Genomic DNA, 26,487 nt, shown 5'->3' with positions numbered 1-26,487 from the left:
TCCCTCCCCCCTCCTCCTCTCCCTCCCTCCTCTTCTCCCTCCTTCCTCCCCTCCTCTCCTTCTCTCCCTCCCTCCTTCCCTTCTTCCATGGGTGTTTGAGGTTTCCCTTTCAGTCAGAGCTGAGTTTCCTCTCCTATCTCTGGGTTTGTCCCTACGGCCAGAGTGGCAGATTACAGGTTCTTTATGGAGGCAGTGGAAGCAGGCATATTCCCATGGAAATCCCAGTTTCCTGGCCCATATTTTGTTTCTGGTACTTGTTATGACCTTACTTGACTAAGTTATCCCTGTGTTCCCCCATTTCTCAGTCATCTCCAAAGGAGAGGTGTCCTCTGTGTCTGTTACTGGGAAGGTCACATGCGCCAGGCCTTCAAGCCGGTGTCCTGTCTGCCCTGGGGCTCCTGACCAGGGTATGGGCAGACCCAGATCTGACAGATGGCTCAGTCTGGCATACCCGCCAGGTTGTGTGAGCAGATTCTTCCTCCATTTGTTTCTTTGTTTTTTTTTGTTTGTTTGTTTTTGTTTTTTTGAGATGCAGTCTCACTCCGTCACCCAGACTGGAGTGCAGTGGCGTGATCTCAGCTCACTACAACCTCTGCCTCCCCAGGCTCAAGTGGTTCTCCTGCCTCAGGCTCCCGAGTTGCTGGGACTATAGGCACCCGCCCCCACACCTGGCTAATTTTTTGTATTTTTAGTAGAGATGGGGTTTCACCATGTTGGCCAGGCCGGTTTTGAACTCCTGGCCTCAAGTAGTCCACCCTTCTCAGGCTCCCAAAGTGCTGGGATTACAGGTGTGAGCCACCGCACCCGGCCCTTTCCTTCATTTCTTTACTCCCACTCTGCTCCTGGCTTTTAAGGAAGGGAGACCAGGAAGTTTACTTGGAAAACGTTTCCTAGGCTTTCTCATCAGATGAAGCCATGGGAACACCCAGGAAGCCCGTACCCTCGAGTCCCTTTCTGCCCGCTCATCTTCAGGTCCACAGTACTTTCCAGTGTCATCTGAAGTAATAAGGGTGGTGTGCAGTGTCCCAGTGACCTGTTCCTGTGTGATGAGAAGGAGCCAGGGGCTCGGGATGCCTCAGGAACAGAATGTTGACCTTACACACTAGGCTGAGAGCCTGGCCTGGCCTGGAAGGCAGCTGCCCCTGCCTGCCCTTCCTCACCCCCTGGGCTCTCTGTGGCAGGTTTTCTGGCCTCTGGTGCCCTTCTGCATCCGGAGAGCAGGCAGCCCCTGATGCCCTCGGCTCCCCTAAAACCACGCCTCAGTTAGTCATAACCACAGTACAGCCAAACCGCTGTTGTTCCTGCCACTTCTGTTCAAGAATGGTACCTTGCCAGGCACAGCGGCTCGCACCTGTAGCCCCAATACTTTGGGAGGCCAAGGCAGGAGGATCGCTTGAGCCAGGGAGTTTGAGACCAGCCTGGGCAACATAGAGATGTCTACAAAAATAAAAATTTGTAAGGCGTGGTGGCATGCACCTGTAGTCTCAACTGCTTGGGAGGCTGAGGTGGACAGATTGCTTGAGCTCAGGAGTTTGAGACCAGCCTGGGCAACATGGTGAAACCAAAAATGTAAAAAATCGGCCAGACACAGTGGCCCACGCCTGGAATCCCAGCACTTTGGGAGGTTGAGGCGGGTGGATCACCTGAGGTCAGGAGTTTGAGACCAGCCTGGCCAACAGGGTGAAACCTCATCTCTACTAAAAAGACAAAAATTAGTTGGGTGTGGTGGCGCATACCTGTAATCTCAACTGCTGGGGAGGCTGAGGCAGGAGAATCGCTTGAATCTGGGAGGTGGAGGTTGCAGTGAGCCGAGATCACACCACTGCACTCCAGCCTGGGCAACAGAGCGAGACTCTGTCTCAAAAAGTTTTCAGGAGAGGGAATTTCCTGAGAATCCATAAAACTTGTAACAGCCATACAGCAGGAAACGTTAAGGTTTGGAAACCGGCCTGGAAACCTGATTTCCTCGTTCCCACCTTGGTTCCTGATACGATTGCCTGCTTTGGGCCCTGCGTCTCTGCCGGCCTTTCTCCTGACGCTGTCCAGCTCTGATCCTGAGCCTCATTTCTTCCTCAGCTTCCAGGCTTCCCTGCTAGTCGGTATGACTTGTGCATCAAGTGTTTCAAATTCGAGAACAAGGAGAAGACAATGAGTGGTCGATGAGGTGTGGCCTTTAGCTAAGGTCTATTAGGAAGATTCCAAAGAAGACAAGGGCGGGGAGGGGGTCAGGAGAGCTCCCCAGGAGCCCAGGAAAGACAGGGAGGCGGTCGGGAGAGCCCCCGGAAGTGAAGGAAGAGTGGGGAGGGGGTCAGGAGAGCTCCCCAGGAGCCCAGGAAGGGCAGGGAGGGGGTTGGGAGAGCCCCTGGAAGCCCAGTAGATGCCCCCCAGCCCCTGGGGTTGCTCTGGTGAGGTTGTCAGCCTGAGCTGTATAGTCAAAAAGGCAGTGGGCCCATCTCCAGATGGCACAGCCGGTTCAGCTGTCTGTCCTCGACCTGGGAGTGCTGGGAAGCCAGGGACTGCTGCACCTGGTTCTTGTCACTCCTGGTATGTGTTCACAGATCCCCACTCCTCTTTTTGGCTGGTTGGTGAGGAGTCGTTTTCCGGAAGGCCTGTCATAGCATTGAGATGTCAAGCTGCTGTGTTTCACTGTTGGTGGTCACAGGCAGGGAAGCTGCTTTCTTGATTTATGGCATTGTCAGTAATCCCCAGGGAGCCCACAGATGTCGGTAGGAGTTACGTTAAATGTCTCCTTGACAGGATGGAGGGCTGTGTGAAGATGCTGCATTCCCTGCTGGGGGTGCGCATCAGAACCACCCTGGGCCTTTAAAAAAGTACAAATGCGGCGGGCGCGGTGGCTCACGCCTGTCATCCCAGCACTTTGGGAGGCCGAGGCGGGTGGATCAGGAGGTCAAGAGTTCGAGACCAGCGTGGCCAACCTGGTGAAACCCCATCTCTACTAAAAATACAAAAATTGGCTGGGTGTGGTGGCGGGTGCCTGTAGTCCCAGCTGCTTGGGAGGCTAAGGCAGGTGAATCACCTGAACCCGGGAGGCAGAAGTTGCAGTGAGCTGAGATCGTGCCATTCTACTCCAGCGTGGGTGACAGAGCAAGATTCCATCTCAAAAAATCATAGTAAATACTAATAATAAAGTAAAAGGAGCACCCCTGGATAAAAGCAGCAGCTAACGGCTCTGTGATTCAGCTAAGCCAAGATGTGCCCATTCCTTCCCCTCAGTCCCTTTTCTCTAGCCCCTTTAAGAACGAAAAAACAAGCAACTTTCAAGTCACTTTGGTCATCTGTATTGTCAGTAAAGCATTCACTGTGCTCTTCTTACGGAGACCTCTCTGATAGCTGGGTGAGAGGTGCGCAGGCTGGAGAACATTCTGTGTGGACTGATCGTGAAAAAGGAGCTGCGGTGGTCAAGGTGTTCCAGTCTTCAAATACAGCTCAGGGTCGACGCTAACTACCGTCACTCCTGCCTCTCTCCGGAACAAAGAACCAGCACCAAGGACCCTGCCCACCCCGAGAAGCGTGCCTGGTTTCTCATGTCTAGGGTTGCTCCTCCGAGCAGACAAGCCGAGACCAGCAAGACGGTTACGGGGCACGCAGAGCGATGGGGGCGGATCTGAGGCTACTGCCTGGAGCGGGGGACGGCACACCGAGCCTTCCTGAACTGCCATTGGATGAGGAGACCTGGTTCCCTGTTTGCAGAAGGTCAGGGGAAATGCTGAAGAGCACTCGGAATAACCTGCCTGCTTGAGGGTGACGGCAAGTGTTCCACACTCTTGTCTACTCCAAGTCAGATTCCTAAAAATAAAATCTTAGAAACATGGACATGGGAAACGCTGGCCTACGTGAAGAGTACGGTTGCATTTTATCTGTTAAATAAGAATTCCTAGAATAGCCTCTTGGACCCTCAGAGTTCTACACCTTTGGGAGAGAGAAATTTCCTTAAAATAAAGGGATTGCTTTTTTATGTAAATAGCTTTCATTTTCCCCATCTGGAAGTGATTTCTCCTTGCATGGTGGAGTGCAGAAGGCTGCAGTTAATTAAAGTCTGACTGGATATCATTTGCTCGATGTATTTCCTTACTGCTGACAGAAAACAGAGCAGACTCCAGGAAAGAATTAGCGAGCCCGTGACCCTGGCCCCCCAGAAGCTGCCCTTCTCCCTGGAGGAGGTGCCCCTTCCCGGACAGTCTGAGGGAGCGACATGCCGGAGCGAAACGTGGCTGGCCCAGCCCTGGCCTGCCTGTCCAGTCGTGGTGAAGCCCCTGGGTGTGTAGGCTCTGCTGCTGACCTGGAACCCTTCTCGCACTGTGAATTTCTATCCTCTTACCGTTCCCTTCTCCATCCTTACCGTTGCAACCACAGCCTGCTTTTCCAGTGACTGCTGAGCGATGTCTCTCCTGCACGTGGTCAGTCCCGTTTCCTTCATAGCTGGATGGGCGTTTTGCAGTGAACACTCTTTGGGAATTCTGAAGTTCCCTTCAGCAGTGGAAGATCCGCTGTGGCACTTCCATCACTCTGGCTTCAGGATCGTTCTCTTGTTTCCGTTACGTTTTCAACAGCTCCCACTTTATTAGGAAAGCCAAGGGCTCCACCTAATGAGAAAGGAAACACTCCCTGTAGCCCACCTGGAAGGGCGTTGCCTGCCAGCTCTCTTTCTCGCCTGCATCAACAGGTGGGAAGAGGCCGGTGAGGCGTGGATCCATGGTACATAAGGGCTGTGTCCGTTTGCAGTGAAAGCAGCCTGGGATTGAAGGCCTCTGCAGAAGACCTGATCTGCAGGTCTGGATCTGGGCTAGCACCGAGGTGCTGGGCGGGCGTCAGTTGTCAGTACTGGTGAAGGGGATTTTCATGGACGTTGGCTGTGCAGGCAACACAAGACCAGGTTATATGCATTTGCTCTGCGGGCCCTGGGCAATGTGAAGTGTGTTCATGGCCAATTGCGGGAGCCTGTGGCCACCCCGACTGGCCTGGCTGTGCTAAACATGGCTGAGTGGTGACATACTCTGGCCGTGTGCAGGCTGCTTCCGCAGCAGGCTCAGCGAATCTGGTCTTTGCCTTTTTAGGTCATGACTGCAATACTCAGCTTACACGAGAGTTTTAAAAGACAGAGCCGTATTCCCTTCCCCTGGCAGCTGCTGTTTCGGGATAAACCTGCAGATGCTGGAGAGAGCTTCCTCCCTCCTGGGCCTGGTGGCGAGGCTGCCGGTTGTGGAAAATAGGACACGTTTCCTCTGAATGAAAACTGTAAGGGTTGCCGAAGGCTCCATGCCAGAAACGTCTTTGGGTATGGTGTCTGGTGTCCACAGACCAGGCTCTTCTCCCTACAGGGACAAACATTCTTGCCTGCCTGCCTTTTCTTTTACTTATTCTTGCTTTTTTTTTTTTTTTTTTTTTTTTTTTTTTTTTTTTTTTTTTTTTTTTTTTTTTTTTTTTTTTTTTTTTTTTTTTGTTTGCTATGATGCCCAAAAAACTAAGCAAGATTCACTTGGGACGGGCAGTTATAACTGGGAAGCCTGAGCCTCACAGGCTGATGGGGTTACTTTGCAATGTTTCAAGGGCGGTTGGACGTTTCCGAAGGCCAGCCAATCCCTGTGATCTCTGGCTCTCTCAGTCCCCTTTGGGGTGTTGACTCAGAGGACCTGGGGCAATACAAGATGTTAGCCAGTGCCTCGCCCCTGGGAACCCTCCCACTTCACCGAGGTTCTGTGAGTGTCTGCTGAGCCATCACATGGAATTCACATGACTGTGTTGCCTCCTGTTTTGGGTAATTTTTCAACAAGTGAGAAACTAAGAACCGCTTCTCAACAAACTTCCCTCTACCCCCATGGCCAACAAAGGTATTTGCAGAGTAGGCTGCCGCGTTCAGGGGTCTCGAGTAAAACGGGGGCTAGAAATCCTCACAGCTTCCATGTGTGTGTGCTTTGTGCTGACGGAAAATGAAGGCCAGTCTTGGCCACCAAAGAGACAGCATTCCACAGGGTACTTCGCAAAGTCAAGCACTGCATGGACCAACCGGAGCAGCCACTGAAGAGGCAGGCAAATGGGAAAAATACCAACTGCTGTGTAGAGAAGCCTCAGTTTACTCACACAGAGTCCCCCCACAGCCTCATATCTGTGCCTGTCACAGTCTCACACTGCCCTTCAGGAGCTGGCTAGCTCAGAGGTTGAGGAGGTGCTGAAGGGAGGAAGGTCACAGGGCAGCCTTGGGCCTTGGCGGCACAGCCCGGCTGCCGTCTGGCCTGCATATAACACCTTTGGTCACGAGAGAGTCTGGGTGATTGGGTGCAGTCTGTACATGTTGGTGGGGGTGGGAAGGTAACTGCATGCTGATGTCTCATCAGAGCAAATCCCTGCTCAGTTTAGTTCTATTTAGTGGATGGGACTTGGAGGCTGAGGGGGGTGAGGGATGGGCCCAGGGAAATACGGCCGGTATGGATGGGGCCAGCCGGAATTTGGCTCCAGCCTTCATCTCAGCAACCATGCCCTTTTACTTCACCAGTGGTTTCCAAATGTATGGGACAGAAATTTACACTGGAGTCCCACTATACAAAACAGATGGAAGTACCTTATATGTTATGAGATCAAATGTTTTTCAAAGGAAATCAGTAAAAGCATTGAAACAATTCCAGTAAATAGGAAGCATTTCAAACCAAGGTTGTGGATGAAAATGTATGTATGTCAACCTCAGCATCCAGTTTACTTCTGTGTTTTGCTTGGTTGCACAGTACAGAGAACTCTTGATTTAATCCAGCCAAGAATTTGCAAATAGTATCGGTTTTGTTTTGTTTGAAACAGTGCTTCTTCAAGTGGTAAAGACTCTTCAGTTAAACAGGTGGCATGAGGCTCTGTCTCCCACGTCTCCATGGCAGCAAGAGGGCACTGCACGCCAGGGCCTCCACCGTCTCGTATTTGCCCAGGATGCGCGTTGTGGTATTACCATTTTTGATGTTTAGCTTGTAGAACTGACACTAAGTGCAGAGGTTCTCACCCCACCAAACATCACAGAAGATCTCAGCATTCTGCAGGTGTCTGTCTGGAAGCTGCTGCCTCCTTGACCCATGCTGCTGATTGTTTCTCTGTCCTTAGAGGGAAGGGAGGCTTGGCACTGTCACCGAGTGCAGGGAAGAGCCCGTTTCACTTGCAGGTGGCCATCCCTTCAACAGCAGCGCCTGAACTGTCTCCCAAATTCTGTGCAAATACAGATTGAGTAACCCTTACCTGAAACGCCTGGGCCCAGAAGTGTTTTGGATTTTGGAATATGTGTGTGATATACATACCAGTTCAGCCTCCCTAATCGGAAAATCCCAAATCCAGAGTGTGTCAGTGAGCAGTTCCTTTGAGTGTCGTGTCAGCGTTCAAAATGTTTTGGATTTTGGATTTCAGATGCTGGACCCATCAGCCTGTGGGGCACAGTGGAGCTGAGGCCTCGTGGCCTTTGGAAAGAACATCTGAGGGGCCTCTGAGTAACCCCTGGTGCAAGGCACCCGTGTTTTAAGAACAAAACGGTGTAATGGAGTGCAGGAGGGGCTTGGTTAGAGGGAGGCAGGCAGCACTTGAAAGGACCTGGTCCTCCCCAAAGCCCCAGATCTTGTACTTGAGACCCCCCCATGACCATGTAGGCAGTGCTCCCCCACCTTTTCAGGACTTGAAACAAAAGACAAGTACTCCTGCTGCCTCTGGCTCCAGCAGCCACTCCAGGGCCCATCAACGGAGAAGGAAGTGCCGGGCCGGGGACCCTGGCTGCTTCAAGACCCTCCCTCCTGCCCTCCCTCCATAGCGATCAGTGTATGGACATTTGCTGGGTACCACTGCAGTGGGACTGGAGCATGGAAGTTGGAATTAGAGCATCAGGATTGGGTGGCATGTTTGTTCACTTGTTGAGGGCTTTGTCACAGTCCCTCTGTTTGTAGATGGGATACTGAGATCTGGAGAGTTTCAATCACTGGCTTACTCCTGCCATGGAAGAGGAGTGGCAGAAGCTCTGCCACATGGGTACCTGCCGCTCAGTACCCGGCTCACAACTTGCTATGCCACTCTCCCAAGCTGTCCAGCCCTGGGGCTGTCCTTTGCCCCACCTGCGCCCTCCACTTGCAGAAGTGAACAGGGGTGCCCCTGCTTTTCCTGATCCCACTGCCCCCGCAGCCTGTTGACTTTGTTACCACTTTGCAGAGAGTCCACGGCCCCCATCCTCGCGTGCCTTCCCACTTAGCAAGTCAGCTTCTGTCTCAAGCACTTTCCTGGAACTCAGCTCACAGCCTTCATTCTCTGCGTGCCGATGGTCCCAGCGAACAATGGTTCTGCCTAACGATTTTTCTACTTTATGGTGGTGCGGAAGTGAGACGCAGTCCGTGCACCCACACAGCCAGCGTTTTCACCTTCAGTAGAAACAGATACGCTGAATCACATGAGCTAGTCAACACTTCCTTGTAAAATCGACCTCGGCTATGTGATGCTGCGACTGCAGGCTCATGTAAGTGGCCTGAGCACATTTAAGGTGGGCTAAGCTATGACACAGGGCAGGTTAGGTGTGTTACATGCGGTTGTGACTTAACAATTTGTCTGCTTACAGTGGGGTTATTGGGATGTAGCCCATGGTAAGTGGAGGGCATCTGTGGGTGAGTCCTCCTCTACCCCGGGATTCTCCCCTAACCCCTTCAATACCGTCTTGCTTTACTGGCTCCGGGACCTCTTGGTCCCCTTCACCAGCTTTCCTTTCCTTCTGAGCCTTGACAGTGGCCAGGTTTTAAGGTCTTGGCCCCCTGTTTCATGCCAGTCCCCTTCAGGGTACTCATTGCCATCACAGATGCAAACTCCAGCCACACCTTCGGAGCACCCTCCCCAACTCTTAGCTCGTGTCTTCCAGCTACTCCCGTCTTTAGCTTATATGCACCATCTCGAGTAAGCTCAGCTTCCTTCCCAAATCCCCCACTTTTCTTTCTTTTTTCTTTTTATTTTTTTTGAGACAGGGTCTTATTCTGTTGCCCAGGCTGGTCTCAAAGCCCTGCGCTCAAGCAGTCCTCCCACCTCAACCTCCCAAAGTGCTGGGATCACAAGCGTGAGCCACAGAACCCCACTGAATTCCCCATCTCTAAATGGGTCCACCTTCTTTTCCCAGGGCCTCAATCTCAATAGCTTAGTTACCCCTAATAACTCTCGCTGTCAGCCAATATAGTTAGTTTATATAAAATGTTTTCTTAATGATCACACAGACAACAGTCACAGAAATCAGAAGAAAATCTTTCACCAACAAGTGAAGAATGGAAGTCCCAGGAAGCCATGCAAGGTGGGTCTCAGTGTGTGGACACCATGCTCCCTGGTCTCCCGGCGGGCCTGCCGAATGCGTCTTTCCCGAGGGTTTTTCAGAAGGAGCAGAGAAGAGCCTGGCTCCAGCCTGGCTTCTCCCAAAACTGAGACACGGATGCCTCAGAGTGTGCCCTGTGCTGCCGTTTACCCTGAAAAATACTGCAATAGTAATACTCATTTGTAAAGTACACTGGACCGGGTGCAGTAGCTCACCCCTGTAATCCCAGCACTTTGGGAGGCCAAGGTGGGCAGATCACCTGAGGTCCGGAGTTTGAGATCAGTCTGGCCAACATGGCAAAAGCCCATCTCTACTAAAAATAGAAAATTAGCTGGGCATGGTGGCACGCGCCCAGTAGCTGGTAATCCCAGCTACTCGGGAGGCTGAGGCAGAAGATTCACTTGAACCTGGGAGGTGGAGGTTGCAATGAGCTGAGATTGTGCCACTGTACCCCAGCCTGGGCGACAGAGGGAGACTGTCTCAAAAAAAGAAAAGAAAAAAACAACTATATGTAAATATATCAAAAGCCCCACTCTCCTTTGAAGATTTATCTGTATCTTTATGGAGGAAGAGGAAGGGGACACTTTGCCAAAAAAAAAAAAAAAAAAAAAAAAAATCAACCTGAAGCATATTTTTCTACAGCTTAACAATACCCTTGGCCCTCAGCATCCATGGGGGATTGGCTTCAGGACCTCCCCACACCTGCCAGATAACAAAATCCTGGGCGCTCAGGTCCCAGAGCCCGAGTCTATCTGGGGAACCCGTAGATGCAAAAATGTGGCTGTTGACTCCTCAGCACCCTGGGAATCTGTCTTTTCAGCCGCAGTTGGTGGAATCTGTAGCTGCAGAGCTGGCAGGTGTGGAGGCTGCCTCTGCATCTTGGCCTTTTCCTGGCCACATGTACATCTGTTCATTGTTTTTAGAGGCTGTGCGGTGTTTTATAGCTCAGCTACGCCATCATTTTCTTTTCTTTTTTTTTTTTTAAAGATAGAGTCTCGCTCTGTCGCCCAGGCTAGAGTGCAGTGGTGCAATCTCGGCTCACTACAACCTCCGCCTCCCAGGCTGAAGTGATTCTCCTGCCTCAGCCTCCTGAGTAGCTGGGATTGCAGGTGCCCACCACCGCGCCAGGCTAATTTTTGTATTTTTAGTAGAGACAGAGTTTCACCATGCAGGCCAGGATGACCTCAAACTCCCAACCCCAAATGATCTGCCCACGTCAGCTTCCCAAAGTGCTGGGATTACAGGCGTGAGCCACCGTGCCCAGCCCCATTGTTTATTTCATTAGTGCTATGATTTGAATGTATATGTCCCTCCAAAATTCTTGTGTTGAAACTGAATCCCCAGTGTGATAGTATTAAGAAGTGGGGCATTTAGGAAGTGATTCAGTCATGAAGGAGGAGCCCTCGCAAACGGAGTTATGACGTTATAAGACAGGTGCAGGGGAGCTCCTTGACTCCCGGTGGCTTTCCGCCTTCTGCTGTATAGCAAGCAACATGGCACCATCTTGGAACAAAGAGCAGCCCTCACTGGGCACTGAGTGTCACACCTGGTCTTGGACTTCCAGAGGGACAACTCTATTTATAAATTAGTCTGTGTGGACTTCCAACCTGCCGAACTGTAAGGGACAACTCCCTATTATTTATAAATTAGTCTATGTGGAGTTCCAGCCTCCAGAACTGTAAGTAACAGCTCTATAAATTCGTCCATGGCATTTTATTACAGCAGCGTGAACGGACTGAGACAGCCAGTCTTCTAGCAATAGAGCCAACAGGCTGTGTTTAGTTCTTTTGGCTATTAGGATTGCATCATCTGTGAAAATCTTTCTGTAAATGTCTTTGCTTGCTTGTACTCACATTTTTGTAGGACATTATCCTAGAAGGGTTACATTTCCACTTAAAATGATTAAAGCCAGGGATAGTGGTTTACCCCTATAATCGCAGCACTTTGGAAGACCAAGGCAAGCAGATCACTTGAGCCCAGGAGTTTGAGACCGACCTGGGCAACATGGTGAAACCCTGTCTACAAAAAATTACCCGGGTATGGTGGCGCATTCCTGTAGTCCCAGCTACTTGAGAGGCTAATGCGGGAGGATCCCTTGAACCCTGGGATGTCAAGGCTGCAGTGAGCTGTGACTGCACCGCTGCACTCCAGCCTGGGTGACAGAGGGAGGCCCCGTTTCAAAAAAGAAGAGAAATCTGATTAAAGGACATGTGCGTATATCGCTAGCTCTTGCTAGAAAGCCTGCTGCAGTTTGTGCACGCTCCCGTGGGCGGTGTGTGGGGCCCAGCCTCACTCACCCCCAGTGTTTTCCTGCTTCCTGAGATGGAGGATGTAGTTTTCATCTCTATCTGTAGAAACCCAGTAAGAAGTTCCCCTCTGGTTTTCATTGCACAAGACCAGCTGTGACCCAACTGTGTCTTGCGAGAAAGTGTTCTTGTTCAAGGTCTGTTGAGTGAAGCCCTCATGCCTCCCTCCCTCGCGATTTGTGGGTTTGCTCTGGACACCAGCGAGCATCCTTTGTGCAGGTAGTGAGGTCACGTTTTGCTGTTAAGTGGTTGTTTTATGTTCTTTGCCCCTTTCTGCAGCAGCAGGTGGGCATCTGCTATGCACTGTGCTCAGGTGCAGACAGCATCTGGAGAGTACCTTGAATTCTTGTACAGACCTCTGTAATTCTGCAGTACAGACAGAAGTCTTGGAATCCATGCTATCCATGCAAGAATGTTGGAATGCTGTTTTCATTTGGTTTCTTATTCTGAAAATGTGCCTTTAAATGTTAAGAACCAGAATCCTAGAGGATTTTGCACACAATCCACACTCATCATGGGGAAGGAGCATCTGGACACCAACATCTGTTTTCATCGCAAAAGAAAGTGGATTTTGCCCTGCAGGTGACAAAAGCCAGAGTGGCTTAAAGGCTGGTGGGTCCCCGAGCAGAAAGCTGGAACCCAGCACACTGGGCTGAGCCCCAGTAGGAGGGGAACCCCCATCCGTTTGAGGAGGAGCCACTGCCTAGCTTCCAGCAATTACCCTGGAGACTGAAGCCCCCATGGAGAAGCTCTGTGTTCAGTAAGGCACCAGGAGGCAGAGAATGAGGGCCTGAGGTCGCTGCCAGCCAGAGAGGCCTAAGGTGGAGGCTTCTGTGTACCACTCAGAGTCCCTCCCACCCCATCATGGGCGCGCGATGGGTGCTAAGGGCTCCCAGGTGGTCTGTGTCCAGCCACCAAAGAGCTCCCGAGGTTGACCAGGAAGCAGGTGGTGTTTGGTACGGAGAATGCATGGTCTGCTCCTCAGTGATGAGCCAAGGGGCCAGCAGAGCTCCCACGCCTGGTGTGTGGTGCCTCCCGCCTGGGCCAAGCTCCCCTCCCCTCTTTGCCTGCCTTTCTCTGTCTCTCTTTCTCTTCCCATCTCTTTTTATTTTCTTTCTGTCTTTTTTTTTTTTTTTTTGAGACAGGTCTCTCTGTCACCTAGGCTGGAGTGCACAGGTGCGATCTTGGTTCACTGTAGCCTCCACCTCCCAGCCTCCAGCGATCCTCCCACCTCAGCCTCCTGAGCAGCTCGGACTACAGGCGCTCTCCAGCATACCAGGCTAGCTTTTGTATTATTTGTAGGGATGGTGTTTCACCGTGTTGCCTACGCTGGTCTCCCCTGAGCTCAAGCAATCATCCCGCCTCAGCCTCCCGAGTAGCTGGGACTACAGGCATGTGCCATCACACCAGGCTAAGTTTTGTATGTTTACTAGAGACAAGGTTTCACCATGTTGGCCAGGCTGGTCTCAGACTCCTGACCTCAAGTGATTCTTCTGCCTCAGCCTCCCAAAGTGCTAGGATTACAGGCGTGAGCCACCACACCCGGCCCTCCAAGGGGTGTTTTTAAAAATCAATCTTTGTGTCCTGGTCTAGGCCTGCAAGGCTCAAGTTTGACTCCTACAGCAGAAGGCAGACATAAAGGAAGCCACGGTGCCTCAGGACCCCCCGCCCTTGTAACCGGGAGGGGCGAGAGGCACTTTGCAGCAGAACAGCTACAGCCTGTGCCTGTGAGCTGCAGGGGCCTCCTCCACCACCAGCACTGGCCACGGTGCCGGGGCTCTGTGCGCTGCCTGGCGAGGGGCTGACAGTGTTCTCAGCAGGGCACCCTACTGGAGGCCGGTGGAGGTCCACTGTCACCCACTAGCAGAACCAGAGGCCAGGCAGGGAGGGCTAGAAAGAGAAAAGAAAACTAACAGCAGGCATTCCATGTGTGTGACCAGGTTTATTCATGAGCATGTGAAGGCACCTTCGGGGACTTCCAGAAGTACTTGTCAGCGGTTGGGGGCGGGGTGGGAGTCCTACAGAGGAGTGGGGAGAGAGGCATCCACGCAGCCCCGGTTGACCCCAGGCCGATGTGGCCAGGGAAGAGAGAAGACCCTCCCCTCACCCCAAGTTCTTCCCCACCCCTGGCTGATTCTCAGTAAAGACTCAAAACCGAAACATGTTTCTTCAAAGCCTGTAAATGTCTCCAGCAAGTACCGGGCTGGAAACCACAGCTGCCTCCAGCCTGTGTGTACTCTGCACTGAACTGGGGCCGGGAGAGGGATGCGTTAAGCCCTGAGGCTCCCGGGAAGGGCACAGCTGGTCACCTGTCCTTGTGTGGAGCAAACTGGCTGCCTCCAAAGGCCCCTTGTCTCCATCCCTTCCCAGGCAGCCCCCGCAGACCGGAACCCTCAAGGCGTCCTAAAGTACTCTGGAGACACGCACCTGCCTGTGGAGTGTGGCCACACGGGCAGACATTTGCTCCCAGAGATGTTGACAGCACACCTTCTAGCATGTCTCTCAGCCCAGGAGCCAAGGGTCGTCCCTTCAGTTACTCAGCAAGAGCTGTTTTTCTGGCCTGCAAGTCCTCGTCCAGTGTGAATATGCAGAACAGGGCCAGGAGCACAAGTGCATTGGTGCAGTTCCAAGGAGGCCATGTGCCCAGCTCTTTGCAAAATCCCATCTGGATTTTATTTTGCAGAAGACAAGGAAGGTCCTTTTCTGTGTAACTAGGGAGCATTTGGAGAATCAGCTCTTAGCTCACAAAGAGGAGGCCTCCAGAGTGGAGCCGTCTTTGACTGGCATTGAGGGACACCCACATAGGGCATGCTGGACTGACTGATACCTGCTGCACTTGCCGTCTGGGTTTGTGTCCTCATCTGGGCTTGGCCAGACCCCATGTCTCCAACAAACTGGTGGTCTCCCAACTGAGAGATCTGGGAAGAAGCCAGCCAGGCGCGGTGGCTCACACCTACAATTCCAGCACTCTGGGAGGCCAGAGCAGGCGGATCACCTGAGGTCAGGTGTTGGAGACCAGCCTGGCCAACATGGTGAAAACCTGTCTCCACTAAAAATACAAAAAGTAGCCGGGCATGGTGGTGGTGGACGCCTGTAATCTCAGCTACTCGGGAGGCTGAGGCAGGAGAATCGCTTGAACCCAGGAGGTGGAGGTTGCAGTGAGCTGAGATCACACCATTTTACTCCAGCCTCGGCAACAGAGTGAGACCCCATCTCAGAAAAGAAACAAAAGCCCAAACAAGCAAGGCTGTTCCTTTAGACCCGACTGCCCTGAAAACAAGAACTCTGGCAGCCCTTTGCCTCTGTCTGTCTCAGGCCGTGTTTTTGGGGCCCAGGGGCTCAGGGCTATTTGTCAGCCTCACCAGCACATGTGCAGTCACCCAGACGGGCTGCGTTGTGTCCGACTGTGTCTTTTTAATTCAGTTTGCTGCTTTACTGAGTATGACAGGTCCCTTTCAATGCTCTTTGAAAACTGTAACCTTAATCTAAAATAAGGTACAAAAAAGCTCTTTGTTAAAAACTTTTTTAGGACAGGTCTCACTCTCCTGCCCAGACTGAAGTGCAGTGGCATGGCCACAGTTCACTGCTGCCTTGACCTGGGCTCAGGTGATTCTCCCACTTCAGCCTCCGGAGCACCTGAGACTACAGGTACATGCCACCATGACAGGCTAATTTTTTTTTGAGACAGAGTCTTTCCCTGTCGCCAGGCTGGAGTGCAGTGGCGCAACCTTGGCTCCACCTCCTGGGTTCAAGCAATTCCCCTGCCTCAGCCTCCCGAGGAGCTGGGACTACAGGCGCACGCCACCACGCCCAGCTAATTTTTTGTGCTTTCGTAGAGACGGTTTTTACCAGGTTGGCCAGGATGATCTCGAGCTCCTGTCCTCGTGATCTGCCCACCTCAGCCTCCCAAAGTGCTGGGATTACAGGTGTGAGCCACCGTGACCGGACGACAGGCTAATTTTTTTTTTTGAGACGGAGTCTTGCTTTGTTGCCCAGGCTGTAGTGCAGTGACAATCTTGGCTCATGGCATCCGCTGCCACCTGGGTGTAAGCAATTCCCCTGCCTCAGCCTCCTGAGTAGCTGGGACTACAGGCGGGCACCACCATGCCTAATTTTTTTGTATTTTAGTAGAGATGGGGTTTCACCATGTTGGCCAGGATGGTCTCAATCTCCTGACCTTGTGATCCACCTGCCTCGGCCTTCCAAAGTTCTGGGATTACAGGCATGAACCACCGTACATGGTCGACAAGCTAATTTTTAAAAAATGTTTGTAGATGGCTGGGCATGGTAGCTCACACCTGTAATCCCAGCACTTTGGGAGGCCGAGGTGGGAGGATGGCTTGAGCCCAGGAGGTGAAGACCAGCCTACTCAAGATGGTAAGACCTTGTCTCTACAAAAATAGAAATAAATGTTAAAATTATAAATTATGAAAATAGAGCAATAAAAATACAAACATTAATTATAGGTCACAAAAGTAGAACTTTACAACTCCAGTGGCCCCAGCATCTCAGGAGGCAGAAGTGGGAGGCTTGCTTGAGCCCAGAAGTTCAAGGCTGCAGTGAGCTATGATCGCGCCACTGCACTCCAGCCTGTATGACAGAGTGAGACCCTGTCTCTATTTAAAAAAAAAAAAAAAAAAAAAACGTCAAGATGAGGCCTCACTGTGTTGCCCAGGCTGGTTTCAAACTCCTGGGGTCAAGCAGTCCCAAAGTTCTGGGATTGCAGGCATGAGCCACCGTGCCCAGCCGTAAGATTCTATTTTTTAAAAAGCATTTTGGTTGACAGGGGTGCCTATGAAAGAAAGAGAGGACCAGTTAGTTCAACAGCAAATCCATACATCCTGAGCCACAGAACAACCTAAGACCTGGGTGCAGCCAGCACATCGGGGCGCGGGTGTTTCTTTAATCCACTGTCTGGTGGAGCTCACTGAAGACGGGCATGGGGCGCAGCCAGCACGCGGGCCTGGCATGTTGGATCCGCTGTCTGACTGAAGACAGGCCGTTCTTCTAAATGAAGAATGCACAGCAGCAGTGTGGGGGCCTGCGCTGTTCCGGTCTGGCTTTCCTCCCATTCGGACATCGGCTTCATTTAGTGCCGAAAAGACAAAGCTGTGGGATTGACATTCCTTGTGTGGCACTGTTTGTTTCTCAGACCCCCAGGGGAGAGGACTTCAGCCAGAAGCCAAGTCCTCTGAGGACACTGCATCTCTGGGACCCAGGCGGGGGTGGGGGGCTGGCGCCCCGCTCTGGAAGGACAGCTTTGAGAAGAGGCCTGCCTGGCTCAAGCCTCTGGTCTCCTTGGGGCCTGTTCCTTCCTCCCGACTCACCCCAGCTTTCTAGGTGCACCTCAGCTGTCATTCAAGGCAAGTCCTGTCTTCACAGCTGGCAAAGGTAGAATGGGCCCTTTCCCAGGATTTGATTTCAGTTTCTTTAAGCAATTTCCTTTGGAAAACATCTAGGTAAGACACAGAATGGGCCCAGGAGCAAGGCCGTTCAGAAAATCCAAAGTAGGTGAGCTGTGTGAACTCACCGTTGAGGACTATGGATGCAGTCCTGGCTTCCAGGGTCTGAGCTGCACGGTTCTTACGTAGGGACAGAGAGCATCGCCATCCCTCCCACCCAGAAGGGCTTGGGCAGGCTGAAATGCTGTGAGTTCAAGGAGATGCCTTGGCCAGGCCACAGGTGCTCTCTGGGTTCCCCTCGGCACCATGTGGCCCCCAGTCAGACAGGCTGGACAAGAGCGGACAAACCTGACGTCCCTCCTCATTATGCGTATATATTTTTTGAGATAGCAACTCTTGTTGCTCATGCTGGAGTATAGCGGCTGGATCTCTGCTCACTGTAACCTCTGCCTCCCAGGTTCAAGTGATTCTCCTGCTTAGCCTCCCCAGTAGCTGAGACTACAGGTGTGTGCCACCATGTCTGGCTAATTTTTATATTTTTAGTAGAGACAGAGTTTTACCACATTGGCCAGGCTGGTCTTGAACTCCTGACCTGAAGTAATCCACCTGCTTCGGCCTCCTGAAGTGCTGGGATTATAGGTGTGAGCCACCGTGCCTGGCTCCCTCCTCATCGTAGTTTGACAGTAAAGAAGCTGGCTAAAACCCACCAAAACCAAGATGGAAACGAGAGTGACCTCTGGTCATCCTCACTGCTACATTCCCACAGCGCCATGACAGTTACAAATGCCATGGCAATGACAGGAAATTACCCTCTATGCTCTAAAAAGGGGAGGCATAAATAACACTCCTCCGGGCTGCTGGGTCTATTAACCATCCTTTTGTTCATTTACCTTCCTAATAAACTTGCTTTCACTTTATGGACTTGCCCTGAATTCTTTCTTGCTAGAGATCCAAGAATCCTCTCTGGGTCTGGATCAGGACCCCTTCCTGGTAACACTTGCACGGACGGTTTAACCAGGACTGTGCATTATGGATTTTGTCATCTATCCCGCAGGCCCTGAATGAATGAACCACCTCCCAGCACACAGGCAGATGCCAGGTTTTTCCTTCGTGGAGGGATGATGCTGGCTTTCTGTTTGCAGCAAGCTGTCTTGGATCACCCATGTGACTTGGGACAAGTGAAATCCCTGTTTCCTTATATGAAAGTGACAGTAAGGGAGGTAAGAGGACGGAACTTTGCCAGCCAGTCTCTAAGATCTACCTGCTCTGAGTCTCTGAATTTAAGCAGGACAAATATCCCTTATCTTTGCTAGGATGTGGACTGGGCTTCCACTGTCTCAGCCAGGGACTTCCAGGGCGTGCCCCCTCTTCGGATCTGCCCTGTGGGTCTGGGGAGGCTCCAGCTCCAGGCCCTCAGCTTACACCCATCAGAACCCCAGGAGAGGGTGGCCGGTCGGAGTGGGGCCTCCCTGCACTTGGTGCAGACCTCGGAACACCGGCAGCTACGGAGAAGTGTTCCCAGTGGGAATGAGGCTTCGTGGTCAGACCGAAGGGGAGGGGAGAAGTCCTGTCTCTTTTTCAGAAGGGATTCTCCTGGGGGCGGGGGTGGCAGAGCGGTTGGCCCCTGAGTGAAAAGCTGTGGCCCCGCTGGGCGGCCCGTGGCTCTAAAGGCAGCCCGAGGTCAACCTGCTGGCTTGTCCACGTGCAGGAGGACACTGTAGGAGTGTCCACTTGTCCACTGGAGGCGTGTCCACTTGTCCACTGGAGGCGGGGTCTGCGCCAGCTGCAGGGTGTCCAGCTGAGCGCCCAGTCCAGGGGGTGACCGGGGCCTGCGGAGCCCCTTGAGGACTCGCGAAGGCCCCCTTCCTCCGGGACAGGCATGAGCGCAAGAACCCGCCCTGCTGAGCCAACAGGCGGCTGCGGCCATACGAAGCGCATTAACGATTAATAATTTCCAGTTGTTGCTTCGCGGGCTCCCCGGGCCTGTGCACCTCCGCAGGCTCCTGCTCCCCCCGCCCCCTGACAGCCAGGTCTGAAGCTGTTAGCGCCTCCTGGGTCCCGCTGAGACAGGGCGAGGGGTCAACGCGCCCCCAGGGCCTCGGCCCGAGCGGGTCCCCGCATCCACCTGTAGCGGGTGGGGGTCCAGGCGGGGCTGGGGGTCTTTCCCGCCCACCGATGAGGGCGGGGCCGGGGGCGGGGCGGAGCCGGAGGGGCGGGGAGGAGGGTGGGGCCGAGTCGGAGGGCGGGGCGGGGGGGAGGGTGGGGGGGGGGGGGGGGGGGGGGGGGGGGGGCGAGAAGCCGGCGGCGCGCGGGCGGCTGGGCAGGGAGGGCGGCCGGGCGGGCAGCGGCCCCGGCCCGCGTCTGCGCCCCTCGCTCGCCCAAGACCCCGGCTTCGGTGCCTCGGGCCCCGTCGCGCGTCGCCATGGTGGGCCGGCTGAGCCTGCAGGATGTGCCGGAGCTCGTGGACGCGAAGAAGAAGGGCGACGGCGTCCTGGACAGCCCGGATTCGGGGCTCCCCCCCAGCCCCAGCCCCAGCCACTGGGGGCTCGCGGCGGCCGCGGGAGGCGGAGGCAGCGGGGAGCGCGCTACGGCCCCGGGGGCGCTGGAGCCCGACGCGGCGGCGACCCCCACGGCTCCGGTGAGTGGCCCCCGCAGGCTTCTGCTCCCAGAACGCGGCGGCTGTCGGGCCCGGGAACCCGGGTCTCGGAGCTCTGTGGGGCCCGGTATCCCCGGTCTCGGAGCTCTGTGGGTCCCAGGAACCCCGGTCTCGGAGATCTGTGGGACCCCGGGATCCCCGGTCTCGGAGCTCTGTAGGGAGCGCGTTCCTAGCAGGGAGCCCGGGGCGGGAGCCAGCTGGAGCCGGTGGCTGGAAAGTTGTCGTCGCCCGGGAGGCGCGGGAGCCCCGGGAGCGCAGAGCCGTCTCCTCCCTTCGGTGGCGGCCCCCGGGCTGCCGGGCTGCGGGGGGCGCCTGGAGGGAACCCTTGCCCGCCCGGACCCTGGCCGACACCCCGCGGTTTGGGCTCCTGGGGCTCCTGCCTCCTCCCGGCCGCCCCGCAGCGCCTTCGCCCCGCGATCCCCACCCCAGAGCGAAGGCCGCCTCCCCGACCTTTCCAGAAAGGTTCCGCCCCAGCCGCGGCCTCGAGGCCCCTCTTTGCCGGAACCCTGGGAACTTGATGGCTGGGAGGCCTCTGGGCGGTGGAACCTTTTATTTTGATTTAAAGTTTTCATGGAAGGAAAAAGCTCCCCCTAAACTGTAGCCCTGGGAGTCGCTCGGACGCCGGTGTCGCTGCGGAACCCACGGAACCCACATCCTGCCTGCGGTCTCAGCGACGCCCCAAGGGGGCTGCAGCCACGGGTGGGATGTCAGCCCTCCCCGGGTGAGGTCGGCGGCACGCCGCTGTTCCTGGGGACCCCGTGGGGGCTCCGCGGTGCTGGTGGTGTCGCGCTCCACCCTGACTCTGGGCTGGTATCAGGGCAGGGTCCTCACGTCCATCCCCAGGCGGGGCTGCTTCATCTCGGCCCTCAGTGCCCTCCCGTCCGGCCGCGTCCACCTGCCCCGGCCGCAGGACGCGCACCCCAGCGTTTCTGCTGCGCCCTCCGCCCTCGCACCCAGGGCCTCTCCCCGGAGTCGTGCTGGTCCCTCAGTGCCCCTCTCGCATCACCTCCGCCTTCCTTGATGCTCCCCAGGGCCTCCACGGCTGCATCCCCATCCCCCAGTGGCTGTTCGTTCATGTGTCTGCTGCCCCCTCTCCGCACCCCCGCCCCGTCACCCCAGCCCCAGCCTGGAGCAAAGGCGGTGCTCAGGGTGGGCAGGAGTGGAAGCAGAGAAGGCGAGAGAGAGCCAAGCGCCCTGGGGATGCGTGGAAGGCGGTGCTGGGTTCACAGAAGCACCCACCTTCTCATGGGGACACCTGGGAGGTGCCCGCTTCAGTTGGGGAGGGTCTGGCAGCCAGAGAGCTGGCGGGGGAAGCAGGGCCGGCTGTCACTATGTGGGGACTGTTTGCAGAAGCTAATGCCCACACCTTATGTACCCCGCACAATTCATCCCCCACACAATTCACCCCCACAAACGACTCACCCACACACACGATTCACCCCCCTACAATTCACCCCCCACACAGTTCACCCACACACACGATTCACCCCCCACACAGATTCACCCCCCACATACGATTCATCCCCCTATAATTCATCCCCCACACAATTCACCCACACACACGATTCACCCCCCCACACGATTCAGGCCCCCCACACACAATTCACCCACACACACGATTCACCCACACACACACAGTTCACTGACCTTGGTTCCCACCCACAGCCCCTCCTCCACCCCGGCCTTGCTGAGCCTCCACCCAGGCCCAGGATCTGGACCCTCAGGACCCACCCTCTGCCTCTCCCATCCTGGGCGAAAGTCCTTGACTTTCGCAATCCCAACCCCCTTTTGACACCTAGTCCTGGTCTCAGAGCCAACCTTCTAGCCTTCTAGAAAGGTTTGCCTCCTCCTCTGTCCTGGGACATGCGGGGGTGGGGCCGCCAACTCCACACCCTGGCCCAAATGCACATCCTTCTCTCAAACTAGGTAAAGAAAATGAGAGATCCCTGGTAAACAAAGGGCTTCTGGGCTCAGACTCTGCACTGTGTTTAACTTTGCCCGCTTAACACAGAGGCCTGGATTCCTGCAACCTGGTGAAAGCCAGCACCACCTTCTAGAACCTTCCTGGTTAATCAGAGTCCCACCCAGTGACCTGGCTGGAAGTGCTGCTGTGCTCTGCTTCGCTGAGCATGCTGGATGGTGGAGGGTGACAGGGAGAACATTTGGTGTCTTTTTTTTCTTTTTTGACACAGTCTCAGTCACCCAGGCTGGAGAACAGGGCACGATGTCAGCTTACTGCAACCTCTGTGTCCTGGGTTCAAGTAATGCTCATGCCTCAGCCTCCCCAGCAGCTGGGACTTCAGGCACCTGCCACCACGCCTGGCTAATTTTTGTATTTTTAGTACAGACGTGGTTTCACCATGTTGGCCAGGCTGGTCTGAAACTCCTGGGCTCAAGGGATCCTCCCACCTCCGCCTCCCAAAATGCTGAGATTACAGGTGTGAGCCACTGCGCTTGGCCAGATTGAATCTTTAGTTGAAAAACAAAAAGTTCCCTGGTGGCATATTTTTTGTTTTGGCCTTTCCTAGAGTGTTGCTGAGATGGAGCGCTACGGAATGGAGGGTTCTGGCGAGGTGAGCCTCAGCTCACCAAGGTTTCCCACCGCGTGGCCGGGGGCGGGGGCCGGCTGAAGCTACTTTCCTTTCCCACAACCTCAGCAGGGGAAGGGGGCATCACCTTGCTCTGCTGATACGGTCACAGGGCATGCGATGTGACTCCTCTGAGGCACATGACACAGTTATCGTCAGCCTGGTATTTGAACCCAGATCTCTCAGCTTCCTGCCCAGTGCTTCTCTGGCGTGCCCAGCAGGGGGGACACAGATCCCAGCCAGGCCCATCAGCTGGAGGCTCAGAGCCACAGCCTCCTGTTGGCCATGCTTCGAAATGGCCTGTGGGGGCCAGTGGCTCACGCCTGTAATCCTAGCACTTTGGGAGGCTAAGTTGGGTGGGTCACCTGAGGTCAGGAGTTCAAGACCAGCCCGGCCAACATGACAAAACCGCGTCACGATTAAAAATACAAAAAAATTGGCCAGGCATGGTGATGCATGCCTGTAATGCCAGCTACTCAGGAGGCTGAGGCAGGAGAATCGTTTGAACCTGGGTGGCAGAGGCTGCAGTGAGCCGAGATACCACTGCATTCCAGCCTGGGTGATGGAGTGAAACTCCATCTCGAGAAAAAGAATGAAAGAAAGAGAAAGAGAAGGAAGGAAGGAAGGAGAAAGAAGGAAGAAAAAGAAAGAGAGAAAAGAAAGAAAGGAAGGAAAGAAAGAAAGGGCTCACAAAAGCTCTAACTGCATTCTTCTCTGTCCTTAAGAATCCAGCGCCTCTGCCTCTGCCTCCCAGCTGTGCACTGAGGCTGTGCCCCCTGTCCTTTGGCGAAGGAGTGGAGTTTGACCCGTTACCACCAAAGGAAGTAAGGTAAATACAGAAATACAGCAGGCCCCACTTTCACTCTGTTCATAACAGTTCATTTTTCATTCGAGATATTAATGCTTGTTATTAAAAACATTAGTTAATTGCAGAAGTGTGCCAAAGGTGATTAATAGTTTGGTGGGCCCTCTGTTTTCTCTGCATTCTAACCAGTGCACTATATAGACATGCTTTTTACAGTAGGAATGAGATCGTGTTATGTGTAAAGCTCTGTGGCTTCTATTCTGCACGTCACATACCGTGGCCATCAGAGGCTTACATTTCTGTCAGAAATTAGTTCTTCTTTCCAGAAGCTGCTGCCCCCGACTCCCTGACCTGCAAACCCCTCTGTGAGGTAGTGCAACCTTGTCCCATGGTCAGTTTCACTAGGCAAGTGCCGGTCTTCTCCTGGGAACCATCTCATTCAGGACTACCTGGGGGCAAAGATGCATTCAGAGGCTCGGTTAAGGACAGGCCTCTTTAGAGACAGGAGTTTTACTTTTGGTACCTGGTGGTTTCATAGCTGGAGTTTCAGTTGCATTAACACAAAGGCCCTTTGACATGGAACAAAGGAGAGGTTCATCTGTTTGGAGACTTGCGGCCGGGACTTCTGTGCCTGTGAGGCTTGAATTCTGAACAAAATGGGGCCGGGACTTCATGACGTCTGCTCCCACCGGCCCTTCACTACTTACCTGAGGAGGCGAGACTTTGCCATCCGACTCACAAAAGAACTCTGATTCTTTTTTTTTTTTTTTGGAGACGGAGTTTTTCTCTTGTTACCCAGGCTGGAGTGCAATGGTGCGATCTCGGCTCACTGCAACCTCCGCCTCCTGGGTTCAGGCAATTTTCCTGCCTCAGCCTCCTGAGTAGCTGGGATTACAGGCACGTGCCACCATGCCCAGCTAATTTTTTGTATTTTTAGTAGAGATGGGGTTTCACCATGTTGACCAGGATGGTCTCGATCTCTTGACCTCGTGATCCTCCCGCCTCGGCCTCCCAAAGTGCTGGGATAACAGGCTTGAGCCACCGCGCCCGGCAAGAACTCTGATTCTTACTCACCCAGCCATGGGTAGGGGCTGCTTGGGGGCAGTGCTGTTAGATGCGTCTGTATGTGACGCTTGTACACAGTTTGGTATCTACAAAGCCATAATAAATCAGTAAAATGCATGAAAGATTTGCTTCTATAAGAAAACTAACTTCCAGGCCGGGTGCAGCAGCTCACTCCCATAATCCAGCACTTTGGGAGGTCGAGGCAGGCAGATCACGAGGTCTGGAGATTGAGGCTATCCTGGCCAACATGGTGAAACCCCGTCTCTAGTAAAAATACAAAAATTAGCCAGATGTGGTGCCACATGCCTGTGGTCCCAGCTACGGGGGAGGCTGAGGCAGGAGAATCGCTTGAACTCGGGAGGTGCGGGTTGCAGTGAGCTAAGACTGCACCACTGCACTCCAGCCTGGGCAACAGAGCGAGACTCCAGCTCAAAGAAAAAAAAGGAAAACTAACTTCCGGGCCAGGCACGGTGGCTCACGCCCATAATCCCGGCATTCTGGGGGACTGTAGCAGGAGGATGGCTCGAGACCAGCCTGGGCAACAATAGTGAAACCCGTCTCTACACAAAATACAGAAATTACCTGGGTGGCGCACACCTGTAGTCCCAGCTACTCAGGAGGCTGAGGTGGGAAGATCACTTAGGCCTGGGAGGTTGAGGCTACAGTGAATCGATTATGCCACTGCACTCCAACCTGGGCAACAGAGTGAGAACCTCTCTTTTTTTAAAAAAGAAAAAAATCAGCAGTATTACCTACAACAACAACAAAAAAAGAAAAAGAAAAAATAAGGCAGGTCACAATGGCTCATGCCTGTAATCCCAGCACTTTGGGAGGCTGAGGAGGGCAGATCACCTGAGGCTAGGAGTTCAAGGCCAGCCTGGCCAAGATGGTGAAACTCCATCTCTACTTTAAAAAATGCAAGAATTCACTGGGTGTGGTGGTGGGTGCCTGTAGTCCCCAGCTGCTTGGGAGGCTGAGGCAGGAGAATTGCTTGAACCCAGGAGGCGGAGGTTGCAGTGAGCTCAGATTGTACCACTGCACTCCAGCCAGCAGAGCAGGACTCCATCTCAAAAAATAGATGATAGACAAATAGATAGATGGATAAGAGCAGATTGATCCCTGGAGGAGACAGAGAAACTGGCCCCCACCCGTGGAGCAGTGGAATCCACCTCATTACGTAACAGTTACGGTGACAGCACTTGCCTTGCTCTGTGGAGGGCTCCTTTTATTCTCAGGCATCCTTTACGGAAAGGAAACGGAGGCTGGGGGAGTGCAGTGACTTGGCGGAGGTCTTAGCTTATGTGAGTGGGAGCGGGACCCAGGGCTGCTGCCCGCAGTGGCTGAAGGGATGCGGGGTGGGCTTTGGAGGCCTGCACCCTGCGTTTGAATCCCAGCGCCACCACTCAGCGGCACCGTGACCTGCGCCTCCGCACCTCGGTTCCTCTCTCAGGCTTGTTGGGAAGATTACATTGGAAAGTACTTGGAGAAGTTCCTGGCACACAGTAAGTGTTTTCTAGACCCTATGACCCTGTGCTGCTGCTCCCTGGAGCGGCCACTTTCTGCATGTGCAGCCACAGATGACTCCAGGTCACGGTAGGGACCCCAAGCCCCTGGCTAGAGGAGCGGCTTCACGCAGCCTTGTGTCTCCTGCCAGGTACACGTCCTCGGTCACGTACGACTCGGAGCGACACTTCGTGGACGGCGTGCAGCTGCCCCTGGGCCTGGCCGTGGCCTCCTGCAGCCAGACGGTCACCTGCCTCCCCAACTGCACGTGGCGCAACTACAAGGCTGAGGTGCGCCTGGAGCCGCGCCACAAGCCCGCACGCTTCCTCAGCACCACCATCGTCTACGGCAAGTACCCCAAGACCGTCTACACCACCACCCTGGATTACAACTGCCGCAAGACGCTGAGGCGGTTTCTGTCCAGTGTGGAGCTCGAAGCCGCGGAGCTCCTGGGCAGCGACGACCTCTCGGATGAATGCTGACTCAGCAGGCTGGGCTGGGGCTGGGCGGCTCTTCCGCTGCCCTGACCACGACCTCTCCAGGCTGGGCTGGGGTTAGGGTTAGGGTTAGGGGGACCGGCTCTTCCACTGCCCCTGACCTCACAGATGACTCAGCAGGCTGGGCTGGGGTCAGGGTTAGGGTTAGGGGGACCGGCTCTTTCACGGCCCTGCCCCCGACCTCTCCAGGCTGGGCTGGGGTCAGGGTCAGGGTCAGGGTTAGGGGGACCAGCTCTTCCGCTGCCCCTGACCTCACAGATGACTCGGCAGGCTGGGCTGGGGTCAGGGTTAGGGTTAGGGGGACCGGCTCTTTCACTGCCCTGCCCCCGACCTCTCCAGGCTGGGCTGGGGT

At 54.3% G+C, this 26,487-nt stretch overlaps 1 protein-coding gene across 1 annotated transcript; it reads left to right on the top strand.

Moving 5' to 3' along the window:
- Positions 1 to 19,314: 19,314 nt before the first annotated feature.
- RFLNB (refilin B) lies at positions 19,315 to 26,477 on the top strand. The gene is made up of 3 exons (XM_017510593.2): positions 19,315 to 19,659; positions 22,991 to 23,094; positions 25,790 to 26,477. Exons 1-3 carry the CDS (start codon positions 19,444 to 19,446, stop codon positions 26,118 to 26,120), a joined length of 651 nt encoding a protein of 216 aa, XP_017366082.1. The 5' UTR covers positions 19,315 to 19,443; the 3' UTR covers positions 26,121 to 26,477.
- Positions 26,478 to 26,487: the final 10 nt, after the last annotated feature.

Source organism: Cebus imitator, unplaced genomic scaffold (assembly GCF_001604975.1).
Source record: "Cebus imitator isolate Cc_AM_T3 unplaced genomic scaffold, Cebus_imitator-1.0 Scaffold441, whole genome shotgun sequence".
Classification (NCBI taxonomy): domain Eukaryota; kingdom Metazoa; phylum Chordata; class Mammalia; order Primates; family Cebidae; genus Cebus; species Cebus imitator.
Note: the sequence above shows the minus strand (reverse complement) of the source record. Positions and strands in the feature narration are given on the sequence as shown.